Source organism: Chlorocebus sabaeus, chromosome 5, assembly GCF_047675955.1.
Source record: "Chlorocebus sabaeus isolate Y175 chromosome 5, mChlSab1.0.hap1, whole genome shotgun sequence".
In the NCBI taxonomy this organism is placed as follows: domain Eukaryota; kingdom Metazoa; phylum Chordata; class Mammalia; order Primates; family Cercopithecidae; genus Chlorocebus; species Chlorocebus sabaeus.
The window spans coordinates 53726058-53745027 of record NC_132908.1 but is presented as its reverse complement, the minus strand read 5'-3'; the positions used below and the strand labels follow the sequence as shown (position 1 = coordinate 53745027).

Genomic DNA, 18970 nt, shown 5'->3' with positions numbered 1-18970 from the left:
TAGATGAGTCCTACACGGGGCTTCTCAGACTCCCTGGTGAAGGGACAGTTTTCATTTCCTACCCAGCCCAGACCTACACCTTTGTAAATAAATAGTAATTATGAAGATAATGAAACATAAAATACGGAACCTATTTTTTACATGTTACACAAAAAAAATCAATAAGTACATATAGAAATAACAGAAAAATGGAAGATTTAGAAACTCTGCACATTTGTTCATGGATGATTTGTGAAGGGGTGGCCTGCCCCTCCACACCTGTGGGTGTTTCTCGTAAGGTGGAACGAGAGACTTGAGAAAAGAAATAAGACACAGAGACAAAGTATAGAGAAAGAAAAGCGGGGGCCCAGGGGACCGGCGCTCAGCTTACAGAGGACCCACGCCGGCACCGGTCTCTCAGTTCCCTTAGTATTTATTGATAATTATCTTTACCATCTTAAAGACAGGGGAGTGGCAGGACAATAGGATCAAAGAAAAAAGAGGAAATCGGCAGTAAGACATATGAACAAAAATCTCTGTGACATGAATAAGTTTAAAGGAAAATGTTGTGCCTTGAGATGCATATGCAGACATCTCCATAAACCTTTTAGTAGCATTGTTTCAGTCTATCACATGGGGAGAAACCTTAGACACACCTAGCTTTCCTAGGCAGAGGTCCCTGCGACCTTTGGCCATGTACGTGTCCTTGGGTAGTTGAAATAAAGAGAATGGTGATGACTTTTAACCAGCAAGCTGCCTTCAGGCACTTGTTTAACAAAGACACATCCTGCACAGCCCAAAATCCATTCAACCTTGAGTCACCGCAGCACATGTCTCTTGCAAGGACAAGGTTGGGGGTAGGGTCACAGATGAACAGTATCTCAAATACAGAACAAAGAACAAAATGGAGTCTCTTATGTCTACTTCTTTCTATATAGACACAGTAACAGGCTGATCTCTCTTTCTTTTCCCCACAATTTGCATTGCAGACTGGAGACAGCAGACACAGTCCACGACATTCTCATGAGGAACCATTAGGCTTGGCCTAGCCAGCGTCACAGACAGCACACTCAGGACACTCGCTGAACCCTGAGAGCTCCCTCTTGGGAGTTGGCTCTGAATCTTTGGAAATTCCTCCCAAATTCAGGTTGAGTTTGTTCCTTTTTCAAGCTCCAGCCCTTGACTACTTCGAACCAGATTCTCCCGGCAAGATGCAGTGTCAGCATGGGTTGCGGGTAAAGTTATTTTGGAATTTTCATTTTGATTTCATCATCTCCATAATTAATATTAGTTTATTAACAGAAGTTCTCAGAACACAGCTATGGCAGATTGTGCAGCTTGCTGAGCGTGGCGATGTTCCTTAGAAAGGAAAGAGTCCCTGGATGTCTTTTTAATGACAAGTTAGTCCCTCCATTTGTGGGGGGGATGCTTTTCGATGTTCAGTCAAGGAAGAAGATGAGTCTTCTTGCCTAGAAGTCAGTACCACACTTACCTGCTGCTTCCCTGTGAAGCGATTTCAGGAGGCAGCCTACACCTAGGGCATAGTTTTAGTTGTTAGGCAGTCCTAGTTCACAGCCCACTCCACCACTTACTGGCTGTGTGGTTGGGCAAGTCACCCAAACTCTCTGAGCATCTAGTGCTTCATTTGTAGAAAGGAGATTATTTCTTCTCAATGCAGGGATTAAATGAGAGGGTGGGCCGGACACAGTGGCTCATGCCTGTAATGCCAGCACTTTGGGAGGCAGAGGTGGGAAGGTTGTTTGAGCCCAGGAGTTTGAGACAAGCCTGGGCAATATGGAGAAACCCCGTCTCTACAAAAAATACAAAAATTAGATGGCGTGACGCCATATACCTGTGGTCCCAGCCACTCTGTAGGCTGAGATAGGAAGATTGCTTAAGTCCAGGATATAGAGGCCAGCCAAGATTGTGCCACTGTACTCCAGGCTAGGCAACAGAACAAGACTCTGTCTAAACAAAAACCAAAACCAAAACAAACAAAAAAAGAAAATGAGAGAGTGGCCTGGCTGCTGCCTAGGTTTTAATAAACAGTGGTGATTATGATCATTCTCTCTGCACTGACTTTCTTGGATAAAGATACCATTAAATCCTAACTTGCTCTTGAAGAAAGCCTCATTGGTTTGGAAGCATTGCTCTGGATGGGATGCTGTGGAGGTGTTGCGTCCCTGGCTGATCCAGTGCCAGGAGGAGTGTGGATGTCCTCCTACAAAGAGTGCTCTGTGATAAGACACTGCCCCAACATTTGAACACACTTAAAATCCTTTACCATCCTTCATGTCATTTGACCTTCAGGTGACATGTTGAATGAAAGTCACAAGCTTCAGGACAGGGACAGAAAATATTCAAGGAATTTTTTTCAGAGGAATTCAGCAACCTGCCCAATGCCACACAGCTAAGAAGGAAAGGGATGAATGAACCTATTGTACAGCTGGCCTCTGGCCCTGCCCACAGCTGGCAGATCATGCCATCCCTGGATGCCAAACCCTGCCCATCTCAGTTCAAAGCTATAAGGGACCTTGGAGATGAACAAATTTTGCTCTTGGCTTGAGAGATGGGAACTGAAGCCCAGAGAGGTCACAGATATGCACAGAGATCTGACTGCAACTCAATGTGCTTCCACCGCTGCCTCCCAGCCAGACTTTCAGTGTCCTCATCTTTGTGTTGACTTGGTGGCATAGAGCAGGGGGTAACGACATGATGCTGAGGTCAGCCTGCATGAGTGCAAATCCCACCTCTGCCACTATGTGTGTGACATAACCTCTGTGTATCAGTTTTATCAACTGGAGTATAATGATATCTGGCTTGTAAAATTAAATGATTTAATTCATGTAAGGAACTTAGAATGGTGCCTGGCAAGGGGTGAGTCATCTATAACATTAACTGTTGCTTTTTTTTTTTTCTCATTTTACATAGCTTGGGGGGTATTTATTTACTCACAGACAAAGCAGCCAGGCCAGATGTGCTCACTTGTGTATCCTGTTACTCTCATCTACTACATGAACATGTGTCCTGTGGTCAAAAGAGACATTTGTTCTTCCCATAAAATAGTCATCAACACTAGGGACACAAAGCTATAAGCAAGATTCCATCCATGCCTCATGTCAGATCAAAAAGAATGTCACTTCTGCACACACAGTCACTGTATGTTACTTAACATACAACACTGAAGTGATTAATATTTTCTTAAATATGTTTTCATTTAAAGCACACTCTTTTCCAGCAGCAAAAATGAAAATCAGTCTTATTCCACACATAGAAGACAACCAGAAGTATAAATGTGTTGTATGTCTGTGTATATATATTACAGTTATAGATTGCTTCTGTCACAGCTCATGGTTTAGCTTGTGGCTTGACATTGTTTAAAAGATGTCCAGCAATAGGGAAATGCTGATGACAGACCTGGGCCAAAGGAAGGCCTGATCATGGACACTTTCTCTTGAGAGGCTGGCTAGATTCAAATCAGTGACAACTTTTCCATTTTGTGATGTTGAGCAAGTTACTTAAAGTTTATGTTATAATTGTCAGATTAGTAAAACGGGTTCATAAATAGTATTTCCCTTTAGGATTGTTGGGAGGGTTCAAAGAAACAATGATTTAAACGGGCCTGGCAAAATCGAAATGTTATATGACAGCATGGAAGGAAGTGAGAGAGGCTGACCCGTGGTCGCCAGGTTGTGTGTACAGGGGGAAGGAGTTTGAGGGTCCTAGGTGGGAAGAGCGACAGGCAATGCGGGGGGAGGGCGGGGGAGAAACAAAAATCACCTCCATGGCCACACATGTGCACAGGGCTCACTCTCTCTGCTCCCAGCTCCAGCCAATGAAGAAGGTGAGCACGAGGATGGAGTTGCACACGGACCCGGGGGACGCGAAGTTGGTGGCAAAGGTGCAGGTCGGGGGATGGGGATAATGCGACTACCTGGAAATGGAAAATGGCCCTTAGGGTGTCAGGGGCGCCACTTACCTCCGGCAGCACAGCTCCTTCTGCGCCAGCAGGCGCCAAGGGGCAGCTCTCAGGGGCCCACCAGGCTGTGCTCAGGGGATAATGCGCCCGACCCGCCTACTGCGCACATCCCAACCCAGGACGCCAGGCGCCTCGGATTCCGCGTCAGGGTGGAGGAGGGGGTGCTCTGCACCCGGCCGCCCTTCTCTACCTGTAAATTGATCGCCGGGTTCCTAGAATCCACCACGCCTCCCACCTGCCCCACTGCGTCTTTCCCTCTCCCCTAGAAACTCCAGCCGCACCTCGACTCGCAATGGACCCCAAGTGCTCCTGCTTCACTAGTAAGAGATACCTGGTTTCGAGGCCTTAGGATCTCCATTTTCATTCCAGAGGATAGAATGTCCCCGGGGCAGGAGGGAGGTGTATTTTGAGCTCTTCCTAAAGTGCACTCCTTTACTTTGCACTTCTCGTGCTTTTTCCCCGTCAAGCGCCTTCATCACCACTTAGAACGCTGCCATCTTCCCAGCGCCTCCCATTTCTGAGAAGACAGAGGCTCAAAACTGCCAGGTCACCCAGATAGCCAGTGGGGTCCTGGGCTAGGACGCAGTGCTCTGTCCAGCATTAGAGCTGCCTGAGGTGGATGGGAGGCAGGAAGCATTGCCTCTAACGGATTCCTGACAGAAGGCCTTGTGGAGTAAAATTAGGAGGGCGCCTGCCCATCCAAGCCTGTGTGGAGAAAAGATGGGGCTGGTCTTCCGTGTGCCTGAGCAGAACAAGGTACCAGGTTTCCCGTGCACTGAGCAGGAGGATGCTGAGGGCCTGCTCCTAACCCTGCACCACACTCACTGCTCACTGCCTTTTTCTCTTCCTTGCAGGTGGGTCCTGCACCTGTGCCGGCTCCTGCACATGCAAAGAGTGCACATGAACCTCCTGCAAGAAGAGTGAATGCGGGGCCTTGCCTGAGAATCTCAGGGCTGGGCTGAGTGAGAGGAGGGATCTCAGATTGTGCAGGCAGGGGCAGGCTCATCACTAGCTTCCCACATCCCCTGAAACGGATTCAGGATCAGAGCTGGAGGAACATTAGAGATGGTTGATTCCCAACCAATCTTCATTCTTAACAATGGGGAAACTGAGGTCACAAGAGGCACCAGCTGGCCAACAATAGACCTGATTCTTGAAGACTTTCCTCACTGAAGTGTATGGTCCTGGCGAATTGTCCTTCCTTTGTCCGCACAGTCCCATTCACTGCCCGTCCAGTCGTCTGCCCTGTCCTGGCTCAGTGGGGCTGAGCAAGTTTTTCATAGGAAGGCTCTCACTGCAAACATCCACCATTGTCTCCTGACAGAGCGCACCATCCCGAACGAAGGCTCCTCCGGGTCTCGGTGTGACCTGGAGCCAGGCCCACTGTTGGGGCAGAGAGGTGCCTGTTCAAGTCTGCTGTGACCTGTCCCTCTCCCCTTCTTGCCCAGGCTGCTGCTTCTGCTGCCCCGTGGGCTGTGCTAAGTGTGCCCAGGGATGTGTCTGCAAAGGGACATCTGACAGGTGCAGCTGCTGCGCCTGATGTAGGGAAAGCTCTGTTCCCAGAAGTAGAAAGTGTTATGAACCCTTAATTGTTTTCCATACAGCACTGACCCATTAGTACATTTGGTTTTTCAAAAATAAAATAATAATAAAAGTTGACTTTATTCAGGCTTGGTTTTATTTTGTGTGCCTTGGACAAAAGTGACCTGATACCCGACAGAGCTGGGATGAGGGACTGCACTGAGAATCCAGTCACGTGCATGCTGGTACCAGGTCCTATCACCTTACACACTGAGTTCTTTAAGGCAAATCACATTACCTGTCTCAGCTAAAAAATGTAAAAGCATTATACATGTAGGCCGGGCATCGTGTCTCACACCTGTAATCCCTGCATTTTGGGAAGCAAAGGTGAGTGGATCACCTGAGGTCAGAAGAGTTCAAGACCAGCCTGGCCAATGTGATGAAACCCCCATCTCTACTAAAAATACAAAAATTAGCCGGGAGTGCTATCAGGTGCCTGTAATCCCAGCTATTTGGGAGGCTGAAGCAGGAGAATCACTTGAACCTGGGAGGCAGTGGTTGCAATGAGCCGAGAACGCACTGCTGTACTCCAGCCTGGGTGACAAGAGCAAATCTCAAAAAAAAAAAAAAAAAAAACCATTATACATGTAAGAGATGTAACGGCATGGGCATGTACAACAGACCTAAGCTTTGGCAAAATGAACTAATATGAATTAGTATGAAATATAAAAACAAAATCCACTTTTTATACTCAACAGGCAAATTATTAACATAAATATATAAAAATAAAATAATACATATGAAAAACAATAAGTATATGAAAAACAAAATATGTTATCATATTTAAATAAATAACAGAAAAATAAAAGAATTTACAAACATTGCATATCTGTTCGAGGGGGTGTATTTCACACTGGGAACGGTGTGTAGACTGACCCTCATGCGTGGATCACTCATCTTCAGCAGTGCTGGCCTGGACATGCCCGAAAGGAACTATCAGTCCTGAACTGACCCGTGTCACTCATGGAACTCTCGCTACCCCTGAGAGCTCCTTGTTCTGACTCGACTCTGAATCTTTGGAAGTTTCTCCCAAGGTCAGGCTGCAGTCTCCTCCTTCAAATTCCAGCCCTTGGTTACTCCAGGCCAGCGCAGTGAATAGGGAGGTGGAGCGAAGTGTCCAGCATTGTCCTGGCAAGCTGACTATAGATAGTAACTGGGGCTCCCAGGTGAAGTATTTGACTTGGCCTCTGCAGGGGTGACGGCATATTCTGCAGTTTGAAGGGGTGTGGTGTGCATTGAGAAGGATGAGGACTGATCATTGCTACCAACAGCTGGTCCCTCCAGCTATCTTCTCAGGGAATTGTTATTTGTGGTTCAATCACAGGGAAGATGAGACAGGTGGCCCAGGAGTCAAGCCCTAGATGGGCTGCAGGTGCTGTTTGTGAAGAGGGGATTTCAGAAGGGAGCCTGGGCCAAGTGCAGGCTTTAGTGTCACACAGCTGGGTTCACAGCCCACTTCACTCCTTACGGGCTGTGTGGCCTGCACAAGTCACTTAGCCTCTCTGAGCCTCCATTTCTCATCTGTATACAGGAGATTTTATTTCCATGCAGGGATTAAATGGGACAGTGGCCTGGTACTAGTGGCCTAGGGCTTAATGAACAGTGTTATTATAATCATTTCTCCATGTGGACTTTCTAGACAGACAATCCTGTTAGCTCCCATCAAGCTCCTTGGAAAAGGCCCATCTGCCTGCAGGTATTAAGTGGACTGAAGTTGGAGATGGGTTTGGAGTCTTGCTGTTCTGGTCTCAAGGGCATGTGGATGACCTCCTGCACCAGCTCTCTGGGATAAGAGACTGCTCCAGCATTCAGACAGAGAACAAGCCTTTCCCACCTTTCAGGTCATTTGATTGTCATACAAACCAGGGACACAGTGACTGTGCAGGGTTTGGTGAGATGGTGCTGTCTTCTAGAGGAGTTGTACTGTCTTCTAGAGGAGTTAAGCAATCTTCCCAAGGTCACACAGTTCAGAAGTAGAGGCATGAATGAATCTATGCTGTGGGTGTCCTCATGCCCTCGCCGTAGTGGAAGATCATGCTGTCCATGGATGCTAAGCCCAGTCCCTCACATTCCAGAGCTGGAAGGGCCCATGGTTAGTTAGCCCAATTGCACCTCTGACTTGATAGCTGGGGAACTGAAGCCCAGAGAGGACATACAGCTATTCAGAGGCTCTGACTGCCAACTCAGTGTTCTTCCCACTGTGCCTCTTTGCCAGAGTTAGTGTCTTCATGTGTCACATGGCAGGGTGACATAGGGTTGTGGTTGAGGGCATTATCCTATGGTCAGCCTGTATGAGTGCCAATCCCAGATATATCCTCCTGTATACCTGGCTGGCACAACCTCTCTGTGGCTCAGTTTCTTGGGTTGTAAAAGGGGCAGAATATAATAATACATCATGTGCTGTATAAGGACATTTTAGTTACAGATGCACTACATATAGGACGGTGGTCCTATAAGGTTATAAGGTAATTGTACTGTACCTTTCTATGTTTAACTACATCTAGATACACAAATACCACTGTATTATAATTGCCCTCAGTGTTCTGTACAGTATTGTGCTGTACAGCAGAAGCAGAGGAGATACGAATGAGGAGCATTTGATGGCAACCTTCTATGTCTGGAAGTTAAACTGATTCTTTTTCCAGTAGTGGTTAGGAGTTTGCTTTTCATATTAATATATCTATGGGAATAGGAGTCATTTGAAACAGAAACATTACATCACATATTGGTGCAGGTGGTAGCAGTACTGGCAGGGATCCTTCCAATTCTGTTATGGGGACAGGGACTGTCTTGCTCATGGCTTTATATTTCTGGTGTGAATCCCTATTTTGTGGGAAGAGTATAGGACCCTGTCAGGGCCACAGGACAGTGCTCATGTGAGTGATGAGTCAGACAGAGGACACATGCGGAGGGACACTAGGCCTGGCTTTTTTTTTTTTTTTTTTGCCTGGAGTAAAAATGTCATCTGTGCTATCGTCTGAGTCAGTTTCGGAGGCTATAACCAGATAACATAGACTGGGTAATTTATAATACCAGAAGCTTGTTTCTGTCAGTTCAGGAGGATGAGGTATAAGGGCAAGTCACCAGCATATTTGGAGTCTTGTGAGGGTCTCATTCTTCTTCTTGGGCCCTCACATGGTGGCAGGGGTTAAACAAGACGCTCCTTCGGGCGTCTTTTATTAAGGCTCTAGTCCCATTCATGAGCGCGTTGTCCTCTCAGTGTAGTCACCTCTAAAATGCATCACCTCTTAAAAGCAACACACTGGGAATCAGAATTCAACACATGAATTTTGGAAGGGTACACGCATTCCGGCCCTAGCAGCCATGATTGACACTAATGAAATCGTAGCTAATGTAGAGCGCTCACGATGTACAAGGTAGCATTCTAAGTTCTCTACATACACTAAATCATTTACTTTAATGAAACCATCTCTGTTACACTCATGTATCACTTAATAATGGGAATACATTCTGATAAACCCATCTTTAAGGAATTTCATCTTTGTGCAGACATCACAGAGTGTTGATTAGGTAGGATGATGACCTACTACGCACATAGACTACACATAGATTATATGGTGTGGCCTATTCCTCCTAGGGTTCAAAGCCCTACAGCATGTTACTGAATATTATAGGCAATTATAACACAATGGTAAATATTTTTGCATCTAAACATAGCTCAACATTAAAAAGTCCAGTAAAATGTCCTTATTATAACCTTATGGGACCATCATTATATACACTGTCTAGAGTTGGCCAATATGGTATTTTTTGGCACATGAGTGCATTCTACCCCTTTACACTGCAGGAAACTGAAACACAGAGAGGTTATGTCACCGATATATAAGTGTCGCTGCTGGGTTTGGCATACATGCAGGTTGACTGCAGCAACATGGCCTCAATCACAACCCTCTGTCACCTGTTCATGAAAACCATGAGGACTCTGAACCTGCCACAGAGGCAGATTGGGAAGAGCACTGAGTTGGCAGTCAGAGCCTCTGCATAGCTCTGTGTCTTCTCTGGAATTCAGCTGCCCAGCTGCCTTCAAGGGCACAGCAGGGCTAACTGGCCACAGGCCCTTCCAGCTCTGGACTGTGAGGGGCCGGGCTTAGCATCCGCTGACATCATGATCTGCTGCTATGTTGAGCACATGGGGACAGCCATAGCATAGATTCTTTCGTCCCTTTACTTCTGAGCTGTGTGACCTTGGGCAGATTGCTTAACTCTTCTAGAAGACAGTACAATCTCACCAGACCCTGTACATTCAATATGTCTCTGGTTTGTGTGAAGATCAATGACTCGAAGTGTGGGAAAGGCTTGTTCTCTGTCCAAATGCTGTAGCAGTGTATCATCCTGGAGAATTTTGTGCAGGTCATCCGTATGCCCTTGAGACCAGATCAACAAGAGACCCATCTTCAACTTCCAGTCCACATTATACCTCCAGGCAGATTAGTGTTACCCAAGGAGCCTGATGGGATCTAACATGATTCTCTCTCCAGGAAGCACACGTGGACAAATGATTATAACAGCACTGTTTATTAAGGCCAAGCCAGGTGCCAGGGTACTGTCACACTTAATCCCTACATAAATTTATTATCTGCTTTCTACAAGTCAGGAAATGGAGGCATAGAGAGGTTAAGGGGCTTGTGCCAGCTCCACAGCCAGGAAGGTGTGAAGTGGGCTGTGAATCTGGTTATGAGACACCCAGACTTGCACATGACCCAGGCTGCCTACGGAAATGTCCTCTTCACAATGGGCACCTGCGGGCAAGCATGGTCCTGACTCCTGGGCCACTTGACTCATCTTCCTCTGTGATTGAACAGCAATAGCAATTCCCTGAAGCAGTAGCCAGAGGAACCTACTGTTGGCCTAACTACCAGTCACCAGGGTGACTCCTCACTCCTTCTTGATGAACAGCAACACACCTTCCAACTGCAGAATATGCCATCACCCCTGCATTGGCACACAACATCCTTCATCTGGACCCAGTCCTTCTCATGACTCTGCATTGCCACGATGATGCTTTCCTCCACATCCCCAGTCACTTTGTTCCCCTGAGTTAATCAAGGTTGGAATTTAAAGAACAAAAATAGCTTAATCTTGGGAGAAAATGCCAAAGATTCAGACACAAGTCACTACAGGGAGCACTCAGGGGTCAGCGAGTGTCCTGTTGGTGACACTGTCCGGTCAGGACTGATGGTTCCTTGTGAGGATGTCATGACCACTGCTGCTCAAAGTGTATAATCTACACACTAGGGCCTGTCTGCTGTTTACAGTCTGCAGTGCACAGCATCCATCAACATATATGTAGATTATAAAGTTGTAATTTTCCTGGTATTTCTTTTTATATTGATTGAACTTTTTCCTGTTGAGCCTAAAAATGGAATTTGTAATTTTTTTATGAGGTCTCCTTCTGTCACCCAGACTGTGGTGCAATGGTGAAAACATGGCTCACTGCAGCCTTCAATTCCTGAGTTAGATGGATTCTTCTGCCTCAGTCTCCAAGTAGCTAGGATTACAGACTTGCACCACCATACTTTGCAAAGTGTTTATTTATTTATTTAGAGACAGGAGTCTCCCTATGTTGCCAAGGCTAGTCTCAAACTCCTGGTGTCCAGTGGTCCTCCCATTTGCCTCTCAAAATATGGGGAATATAGGTGTGAGTCATGCTACTCAGCCAGATTTTGTATATTGAATTTAGTTTCATGATTTCCATTATTAGTATTATTTCATTTACCAAGGTTTAGGTGTGGAATGGATAGGAATGAAAAACCCCTCCTTCATCCTGGAGTTTGAGAAGCCTTGTGTAGAAGTAAATAACTAAAGAGTTTGATTCCATCCCCTGTAGTTACTTTTGAACCTGAAATCCAAAGAGGAATTGAAGTTGGGCAGAGAAATCAGAGGTGAAACAGGAGGCATTCAGAAGTTTCTGTGCGGCATTTGAGAATGAAGGTGGTCCTGTATTCCGGATCCCCACCAATGACCTGACGAAGTGCTACTCCTTTCTGCAAAAGAGGAAGCACAGTGAGGCAGCTTGGCTTGCCTTAAGGCACTTGGGTTGTTAGGGGCTCACATTTCCATCTAGAGCCCAGGAGTCTGCATTCCCAGTTCAATCCCTGATCCCAGTCTCTGATTTCCAAAGCACACAAGGGAAACTGAAGGCAGAATCAGGTCTAAAGTGTTTAATTATCACTCACATATTTCATAGGAAAAGGAATGTAGCAAACCGGTCAAGGTGGTATAAAAAAAAAAAAATCTAGGTTTGTACATGTCTGGCTATTAACTTCTGGGAGAAAGGCTGTCCTGGCATCAGGCGCAGCAGCTGCATGTCTCTGATGCCCCTTTGCAGACATAGCCCTGGGCACACTTGGCACAGCCCACGCGGTAGCAGGAGCAGCAGCCTGGGGAAGAAGAGGAGCGTGAGAGGTCACAGCTGACTCGCCCAGGGACTTCCCTGCCCAACAGAGCCTCCAGCTCCAAAGGACCCTTAGTTCAGGATGGCATGGCTTTGTCAGGAGACAACTAGGGAATACTTGGGGTGGGTCTTCCTATGAGAAAGCTGTCCAGCCCCAAAGGCGCCCTGGACAGGGCAGAAGACTGGAAAGGCAGTGACAACCTATGGGGAGAAAGGAAGGCCAGTTCCCCAAAAGCATGCTTCCAGGGCCAGCCTTGGGTTCCCTCCCAACCTTAGCCCCAGACAACGGAGATGGCCCCGCACTCACTCTTCTTGCAGGAGGTGCATTTACACTCTTTGCACGTGCAGGAGCCGGCGCAGGAGCAGGAGTCACCTTGGAGAAAGAGAAAAAGCCAGTGAGCGGTGAGTGAGATGCAGAAGATACAGCAGTGAGTTAATGAGTGTCCATTGCCCAAGACACAGAACCCGGGAGCCCCTTACCAGCGGCGCAGGAGCAGTTGGGGTCCATTGCAACCCGAGGAGAGGCTGGCGTTCCCAAGCCAGAAGGGAAGAGGCAGTGGTGCACGTGGAAGGCGTGGTGCAGCCCAACAGCCAGTGGCTTCTTTTATAGTCAGCGGAGGGGGCTGGGACCAGACGCCTCGCCCTGCCCTTGCACCCGCCCCGCCGAGTCAGCTCCGCTGGCCGTCCTGGGCTGGGCTGTGCGCAGTAGATGGGCCAGGTGCAATGTCCCTTGAGCTCAGCTGGGTGCACACCGTGGGACCGCCCCTTTCGCACCGGCTCGCGATGGAGGCGCTGTGCGGCTTCTCTCACCCTGCAGTTCTCTCACCCTGCCGGACCTTCCCAGCTTCCCTGAGGTTGCCTGCTACACCCGCCCCTTGGCGTTCTGCCTACCCCAGTATTCTGTCTTTTCCCCCACTTTCACCAACGCCCAGGTCTCTAGTCAATAGCTAAGCCTTTCCTGGAGTGGAGGGCAACCCCAGTCTTGTGCTCCACTGTCTGGATCTGACAAAGCAATGACCATAGCAAGATAGTAGTGTGCAAAGGGCAGGCCAAACTTCACATCTCTGGCCTTATCCTCCCTGTCCCGGTTCCTACCTCAGTCCTTTGCTCACGTTTCTCCTGTGCACAGCAACACAGAAGACATAGGGCTCTGCCTCTCTCTCTTCCATTCTCCACTCTTGAGGGGCTGAGTGGGCACCTTTGCCCAGGTCCTCCTTTTCATAAATCTCTCCAGGGTCTCCCTACAGCTTAGCTGGGTACCCCACTACAGGATGGCAGTTTTGAAAGTGTGGGATGTCCCTAGAAGAGGGATCATTGAAGGTGATATGAAGATCCTGCATTAAATTAGAAAGCAAGAGAGCTGGTTATTTTTCCTTCCATGTTTCTATTGCTCTACGGTCACGCAGGTCTGTGTTTGGTCCTGTTTAGTCACTTTCTTTGAACCCTCACAACAACCATAAAGGGACATGCGTTCTATTTATGAACCCGTATTCCTAATCTGGACAATGACAATACCAGCAGTTCAAGCCACTAGCCCAGGGTCAGGGGGCTGGGAAGTGGCACTGCTGGGTATGAATCCTGTCAGCTTCTCAGGGGAGAGAGGTCAGTGATGAAGCTTTCCTATGGCTTAGGTATGTTTATCTCTTCACTGCTTGAAATCTTTAAACAAAACCAAGCATCAAGGTCAGTCCTAGAAGCAAAACAGAGACATAGAGGGATATGAGTAAGTATACTTTGATGGGAGGGAGACAGGGCCCTGTGTCTTCTGTGTTGCTGTGCACAGGAAAAACGTGGTGGAAGAACTGAGGTGGGGACAGGGACAGGGACAGGCAATGCCAGAGATCCGAAGGTCGCATCCTCCGCCTGTCCCTTGCACACTACTCCCTTGCTATGCTCCCTCCTCCCGCCAATCCAGACAGTCGAACAAGAGACTGGGGTTGCACTGGGACTCCAGGAAAGGCTTAGCTGTAGACAATGGGGTGGGCAGGCCCCGCGGTGTGGGGCGCAGGTCAGCATTGCCGGGCACGCGGAACGCCAAGGAGTGGGAGTAGCAGGTAATCTTGGGGAACTGGGAAGGCCCGGCAGGGTGAGAGAAGCAGCTCACCCGGGTGCACAGCGCCTCCCGCGCTAGCCGGTGGGAAAGGGGCGGCCAGCAGGTGTGCACCGACCTGCGTTCACGGTGCTTTGCGCCCGGCCCGTCTGCTGCGCACAGGCCAGCCAGGACCGCGGGCGGCTGGGACTCAGGAGGGCCAGTGCAAGGGCGGGGCGGGGTCTCTGCTCCCGGCCCCCTCCCCAACTATAAGAGCAGCCGCTGGCTGTGGAGCTGCACCACGCCCTCCAGGTGCTCCACCGCCTCTTGGCTTCTCGCTTGAGAACTCCAGAGTCTCGCTTCGGCTTGCAATGGACCCCGACTGCTCCTGCGCCGCTGGTAAGGGGCGCCCGGGTCTGTGCCTTGGGATGCGAAATTCCCAGACACCATGGAGAGTGTCCCTGGGTTTGAGGAGGTCGTATTTTGCGATCTGAGGTGAGGGGACTACTTTACTTCGTCCAGTGCTTTCCTCTTGGTCAAGCTCCTGACAGCATTGCCCTCCTCCCTGTGCCTGTATGTCAGAGTTGAGGGTCCTGAGGCTCAAGGCTGTCCTGCTCCACATCATCCCGTTGGTCACGAGGCTGCTGGCTGAGCCTCAATTATCTAACCAGGCTCTGAGCATCTGGATTGGATGGGAGGCAAGGGACATTGCCTCTTCGGGGTTCAGGACAGAATGTCAAAGTCGAAGTCTTCCCGGGCTGTGCCTGGAGACTGAGACTTACCTTTGGAATGCAAATGGAGGGGGCTCGGTTTTCCCAACATGAAAGGAGAGGAGATGGGGCTTCTCTTCCTCTGCTCAGTGGGAAAGGAGCTCTGAGGGCTGGCCCTGCACAGAGAAGGGGGAACTGGACACTCATAGACCCACTGCTGTATCTTCTGCATCTCACTCACCACTCGCTGGCTTTTTCTCTTCCTTGCAGGTGGCTCCTGCACGTGCACCGGCTCCTGCAAGTGCAAAGAGTGCAAATGCACCTCCTGCAAGAAGAGTGAGTGCGGGGCCATCTCCAGGAATCTGGGGCTGTGGCTAAGGTTGGGAGGGAACCCAAGGCTGACACTGAGTGCTTGCTTCTGCGGAACTGGCCTTCCTTTGCCCCAGTTGGCTGTGTCATTCCCTCTCCAGGCTTTCTGCCCTGAGTTCAGATGGAGCAGGACAGCATTTTTCTCTTGGGACACAAACCCCAACTGTACCATCTCTGGTTTCAGAACAGAGCTGTGGCAGTCGAAAAAAGCATCCTCTGGGTCTGGGTTCTGAGCTCGAGCCAGGCTTGCTACTGGGGCAGGGAGGTGCCTGGTCCAGTCTACTGCCACTTCTCACGCTCCCCTTCTTCCCCAGGCTGCTGTTCCTGCTGCCCCATGGGCTGTGCCAAGTGTGCCCAGGGCTGCATCTGCAAAGGGGCGTCGGAGAAGTGCAGCTGCTGTGCCTGATGTGGGAAGAGCTCTGCTCCCAGATGTAAATAGAGCAACCTGCACAACCTGGAAGTTTTTTTACATACAACCCCTAGCCATTTGCTGCATGTCTTTTGATATTAAATATGTGAATGACAATAAAACGATTTTGACTTGAATCTTACTATGGTCTTCTTTGTGTGTCTTGGAAAAAAGTGGACTTGGGTGGGGGTTAAACCACATGTTTAGATACCAGGCTCTGGATGGAAATGTGAGCCACTAATAATGTGAACACTTTCAGGCCAGTAAGGTTACCTCACTGAGTTTACACTTCTGTAAAATGGGATTGCACTGTGCATACAATATGGGTGGGGACCACACATGATCGCTTCCAGTCTCATGCCAAATGTAGCACAGAAACTGCATCCCTCATTTTTATTTTCTGATTTTCCTGCCCAGCCTCAGCTCCACATTGGATTTGAGGCTTAAAAGTGGCTACAGTGCTGGTACTCAACTCCTCAGTTCCTTGAATCCTACAAGGGTGCTAGGCTTTTGATGTTTTGTCACTGCCGTATCTCATGTTGAAATGTGACTTCCAATATTGCAGGTGAGGCCAAGTGGGAGCTTTTGGGGTCGTGAGGACAGATCCCTAAAGAATGGCTTGGTGCCATCCCATGGTGAAGAGTGAGTTCTTCCTCTGGTAGGTCACTCCAGAGCTGGCTGTTTAAAAGAGCCAGGCACCGTCCCCTTCTCTCTCTTGCTCCCTGTCTCTCCATGTGATGTACCTGCTCCCCCTTGGTCTTCTGCCAGGATTGCAGGCTTCCTGCGGCCCTCATCAGAGGCAGATGCCTGCACCACACTCTGCACAGCCTGCAGAAGCAGAAATCAAAACAAACTTCTTTTCTTTATAAATTACCTAGTCTCAGGGATTCCATTAGAGCAATGCAAACAGGCTAGCACAATGGGGCTTTTCAAACACTTTGGTGAAGGACAGTTTTTACTTCCTACCCATCACAGACTTAAACCTTGGTAAATGTAATAGTATCAATCGTAGAGATAATGAGATAAAACACCACATACAAAACCCATTTTTTAGATCCAACAGGAAAGCAGTTCAATAAATCCATAAAGAAATAGGAAAATGAAAGTTGTACAAACTTTGAACATATGATGATGTGCACTGTGGCCCAGAAACAACAAACCAGACCAGGCATGGTGGCTCAGGCCTATAAACCCAGCGCTTTGGGAGGCCAAGGTAGGTGGATAACTTGAGGCCAGCAGTTTAAGACCAGTCTGGCCAACATGATGAAACCTCATCTCTACTAAAAATACAAAAATTAATAGGGCATGATGGCATGCATCTGTAACCCCAGCCACTCGGGAGACTGAGGCATAAGAGTTGCCTGAACCCCGGAGGCGGAGGTTGTGGTACACCACGATTGTGCCACTACAGTCCAGCCTGGGCAACTGAGACCCTGTCTCAAAACAAGAAAAGAAAGGAAACAGCAAACTGGCCCCAGTGTGTGGCTCTCACACCTTGAGCAGCACTGCCCAGCACATCCCCACAAGGAACCATCAGGCTTGGTCTGCCCAGTGTCACTGACAGGACACTCGCTGACCCCTGAGAGCTCCCTGTTGTGACTGGGCTCTGAATCTTTGGAAATTCCTCCCAAACTCAGGCTGAATTTGCCCTTCTTTCAAATTTCAGCCCTTGACTACTTCCAACCAGTAAAGTGACTGGGAATATGGAAGGACATGCCCAGCATGTCCCTGGCAAAATGAAGTGTGTGTGATCATGGGTTCCACATGAAATGCTTCACGCCTGCTCATGCAGAAATGACGGCGGATTCTGCAGTTTGGAGGGTGTGGTGGTGCTCAGTAGGAAGGAGTAAGGCCCTGGCTGACTTGTAATTAAAACCAACAGTCAGTTTCCCTGGCTATGTGGAGGGAACGCTATTTGATGTTCAATCAAAGAGGAAGATGATCCTTCTGTCCTGGAGGTCAGGACCACGCTTGCCCACTGCTTCCCTGTGAAGATGAGATTTCAGAAGGCAGCTTGCACCTAGGCCACGGGTTTTGGGGTCAGGCAGTCCTGGTTCATAGCCCACCTCACCATGTACTGGCTGTGTGGCCTGAGTGCATCACTGCAACTCTCTGAGCCTCCAGTTCCTTATTTGTAGAAACCAGATTATATCTCAAAGCAGGGATTACATGACAGCATAATCTGGCCCCTGGCTAGGGTTTAATAAATAGTAGCAATGATGATCATTCTCTCTATACTGCCTTTTTTAGAGAATGAAGCCTGTTAAATCCCAAAGCTAAGAGAAACCTTATGGGTTTAAAAGCACTGCTGTGAATTGGATGCTAGGAATGGGACTGCAACCTGGCTGACCCTGCCAGCAGTGTGGACGACCTTCTGCGGAAAGTGCTTTTCAATAAGATGCTGCCCCTACATTTGAGCAGACATAAAATCTGTTCCCATCCTTCATATCATCTGATCACACGACTTCCGGAATGAGAGCCACAGGCCTCAAGACTGGGACAGCAAATATGCAGGGCCCGGAGTGCTTATGTTGTCTTCCAGATTAGTTAAGTAACCTACCCAGTGTCACACAGCTCAGAAGTCAAGTGACGAATGAACCTATGCTACACCTGGCCTGTGGCCCTGGCCACGGCTGGTAGATTATGATGCCACTGGATGCTAAATCTTGCCTATCTCAGTTCAAAGACACAAAGACTCTTTGGCATGAACGAATGTTGCTCTTGGCTTGACAGATGAGAACTGAAACCCAGAGATGTTACAGGGCTATACAGGGGGACATTCCTGTCCACAGAGTGCACCTCCTATTGCTGCCCCTGTGCTAGGTTTTCCACGTCCTTATCCTTCATGTAACTTGGTGGCAGAGGGTGGTGGGTGAGTGTATGATGCTGCCGTCAGCATGCATGAGTGCAAATCCCACCTCTGTTACTTTTAGCTGCATGGCACAACCTGTCTATGGCTCAGTCTCCTCCACCGCACAAGGGGCATAATACTAACCTCTGTATTATGGAGGTATAAAGGAGACGCCTGTGAAGCCAAGGCTGGTATCCCAGAACGCGCAGGGAGGTGGATGGAAGGCAACTTCAAGGAAACTGGGAAAGGCTGCCGCGACCTCAGGGACTCAGGCACACAGCCCCTCCTGCGTGAACCGGCGCCAAAGGGGTCCTCTGGCCCTTGTGCAGCACATAGCCCAGCCCAGAACTTAATGCCTACAAGCAACTTAGAATGGTGTGAGTGGTGTGGGGTCTATAATATTAGCTATTGTTTTTTTTGATCATTTTATGGCTCATAGGGGATATTTATTTATTTGCACACAAAGGCCTGGAGTGCTCAGCTGCGTATCCTGTTATTCTCATCTGCCACATGAGAACATGTCCTGTGGTCCAAAGAGAGCCATTCAGTGTTCCCATAATATTGTAATCAACACTAGCGTTATAAAGCTATGAGCAAGATTCTGTGCTTCATGTCAGATACAGAAGAATGACTGCCCTTTCTGTTACC

General features: G+C 48.6%; 2 protein-coding genes and 1 pseudogene across 3 annotated transcripts in view; 2 read left to right on the top strand and 1 right to left on the bottom strand.

Moving 5' to 3' along the window:
* Positions 1-4074: 4074 nt before the first annotated feature.
* Positions 4075-5498, top strand: LOC140711681 (metallothionein-1-like; annotated as a pseudogene).
* A 6208-nt stretch (positions 5499-11706) lies between these two features.
* Positions 11707-18970, bottom strand: part of LOC103233034 (metallothionein-2-like) — a 46383-nt gene continuing 39119 nt past the window's right edge. The window contains exons 1-3 of one of the 2 annotated variants that reach the window (XM_007993360.3): positions 12435-12805; positions 12262-12327; positions 11707-11940 (exon numbers count right to left, since the gene is read on the bottom strand). In XM_007993360.3, coding sequence (XP_007991551.3) covers positions 11849-11940; positions 12262-12327; positions 12435-12462 — 186 coding nt within the window. In that variant the 5' untranslated portion in view covers positions 12463-12805 and the 3' untranslated portion in view covers positions 11707-11848. Of the gene's footprint in view, positions 11941-12261; positions 12328-12434; positions 12806-18970 lie in introns of those variants that run through there. The other variant, XM_073015398.1, reaches the window with a different exon arrangement.
* LOC119618201 (metallothionein-1A) lies at positions 14355-15531 on the top strand. The gene is made up of 3 exons (XM_037995941.2): positions 14355-14382; positions 14964-15029; positions 15377-15531. Exons 1-3 carry the CDS (start codon positions 14355-14357, stop codon positions 15466-15468), a joined length of 186 nt encoding a protein of 61 aa, XP_037851869.1. The 3' UTR covers positions 15469-15531.

What these genes read in the sequence shown, in the direction of transcription:
- LOC119618201 (XM_037995941.2), top strand. Translation starts at nt 14,355, where the DNA reads ATGGACCCCGACTGCTCCTGCGCCGCTG. An exon ending in CGACTGCTCCTGCGCCGCTG is followed by an intron (nt 14,383 to 14,963) that starts GTAAGGGGCGCC and finishes TCTTCCTTGCAG; the next exon opens with GTGGCTCCTGCACGTGCACC. An exon ending in ATGCACCTCCTGCAAGAAGA is followed by an intron (nt 15,030 to 15,376) that starts GTGAGTGCGGGG and finishes CTTCTTCCCCAG; the next exon opens with GCTGCTGTTCCTGCTGCCCC.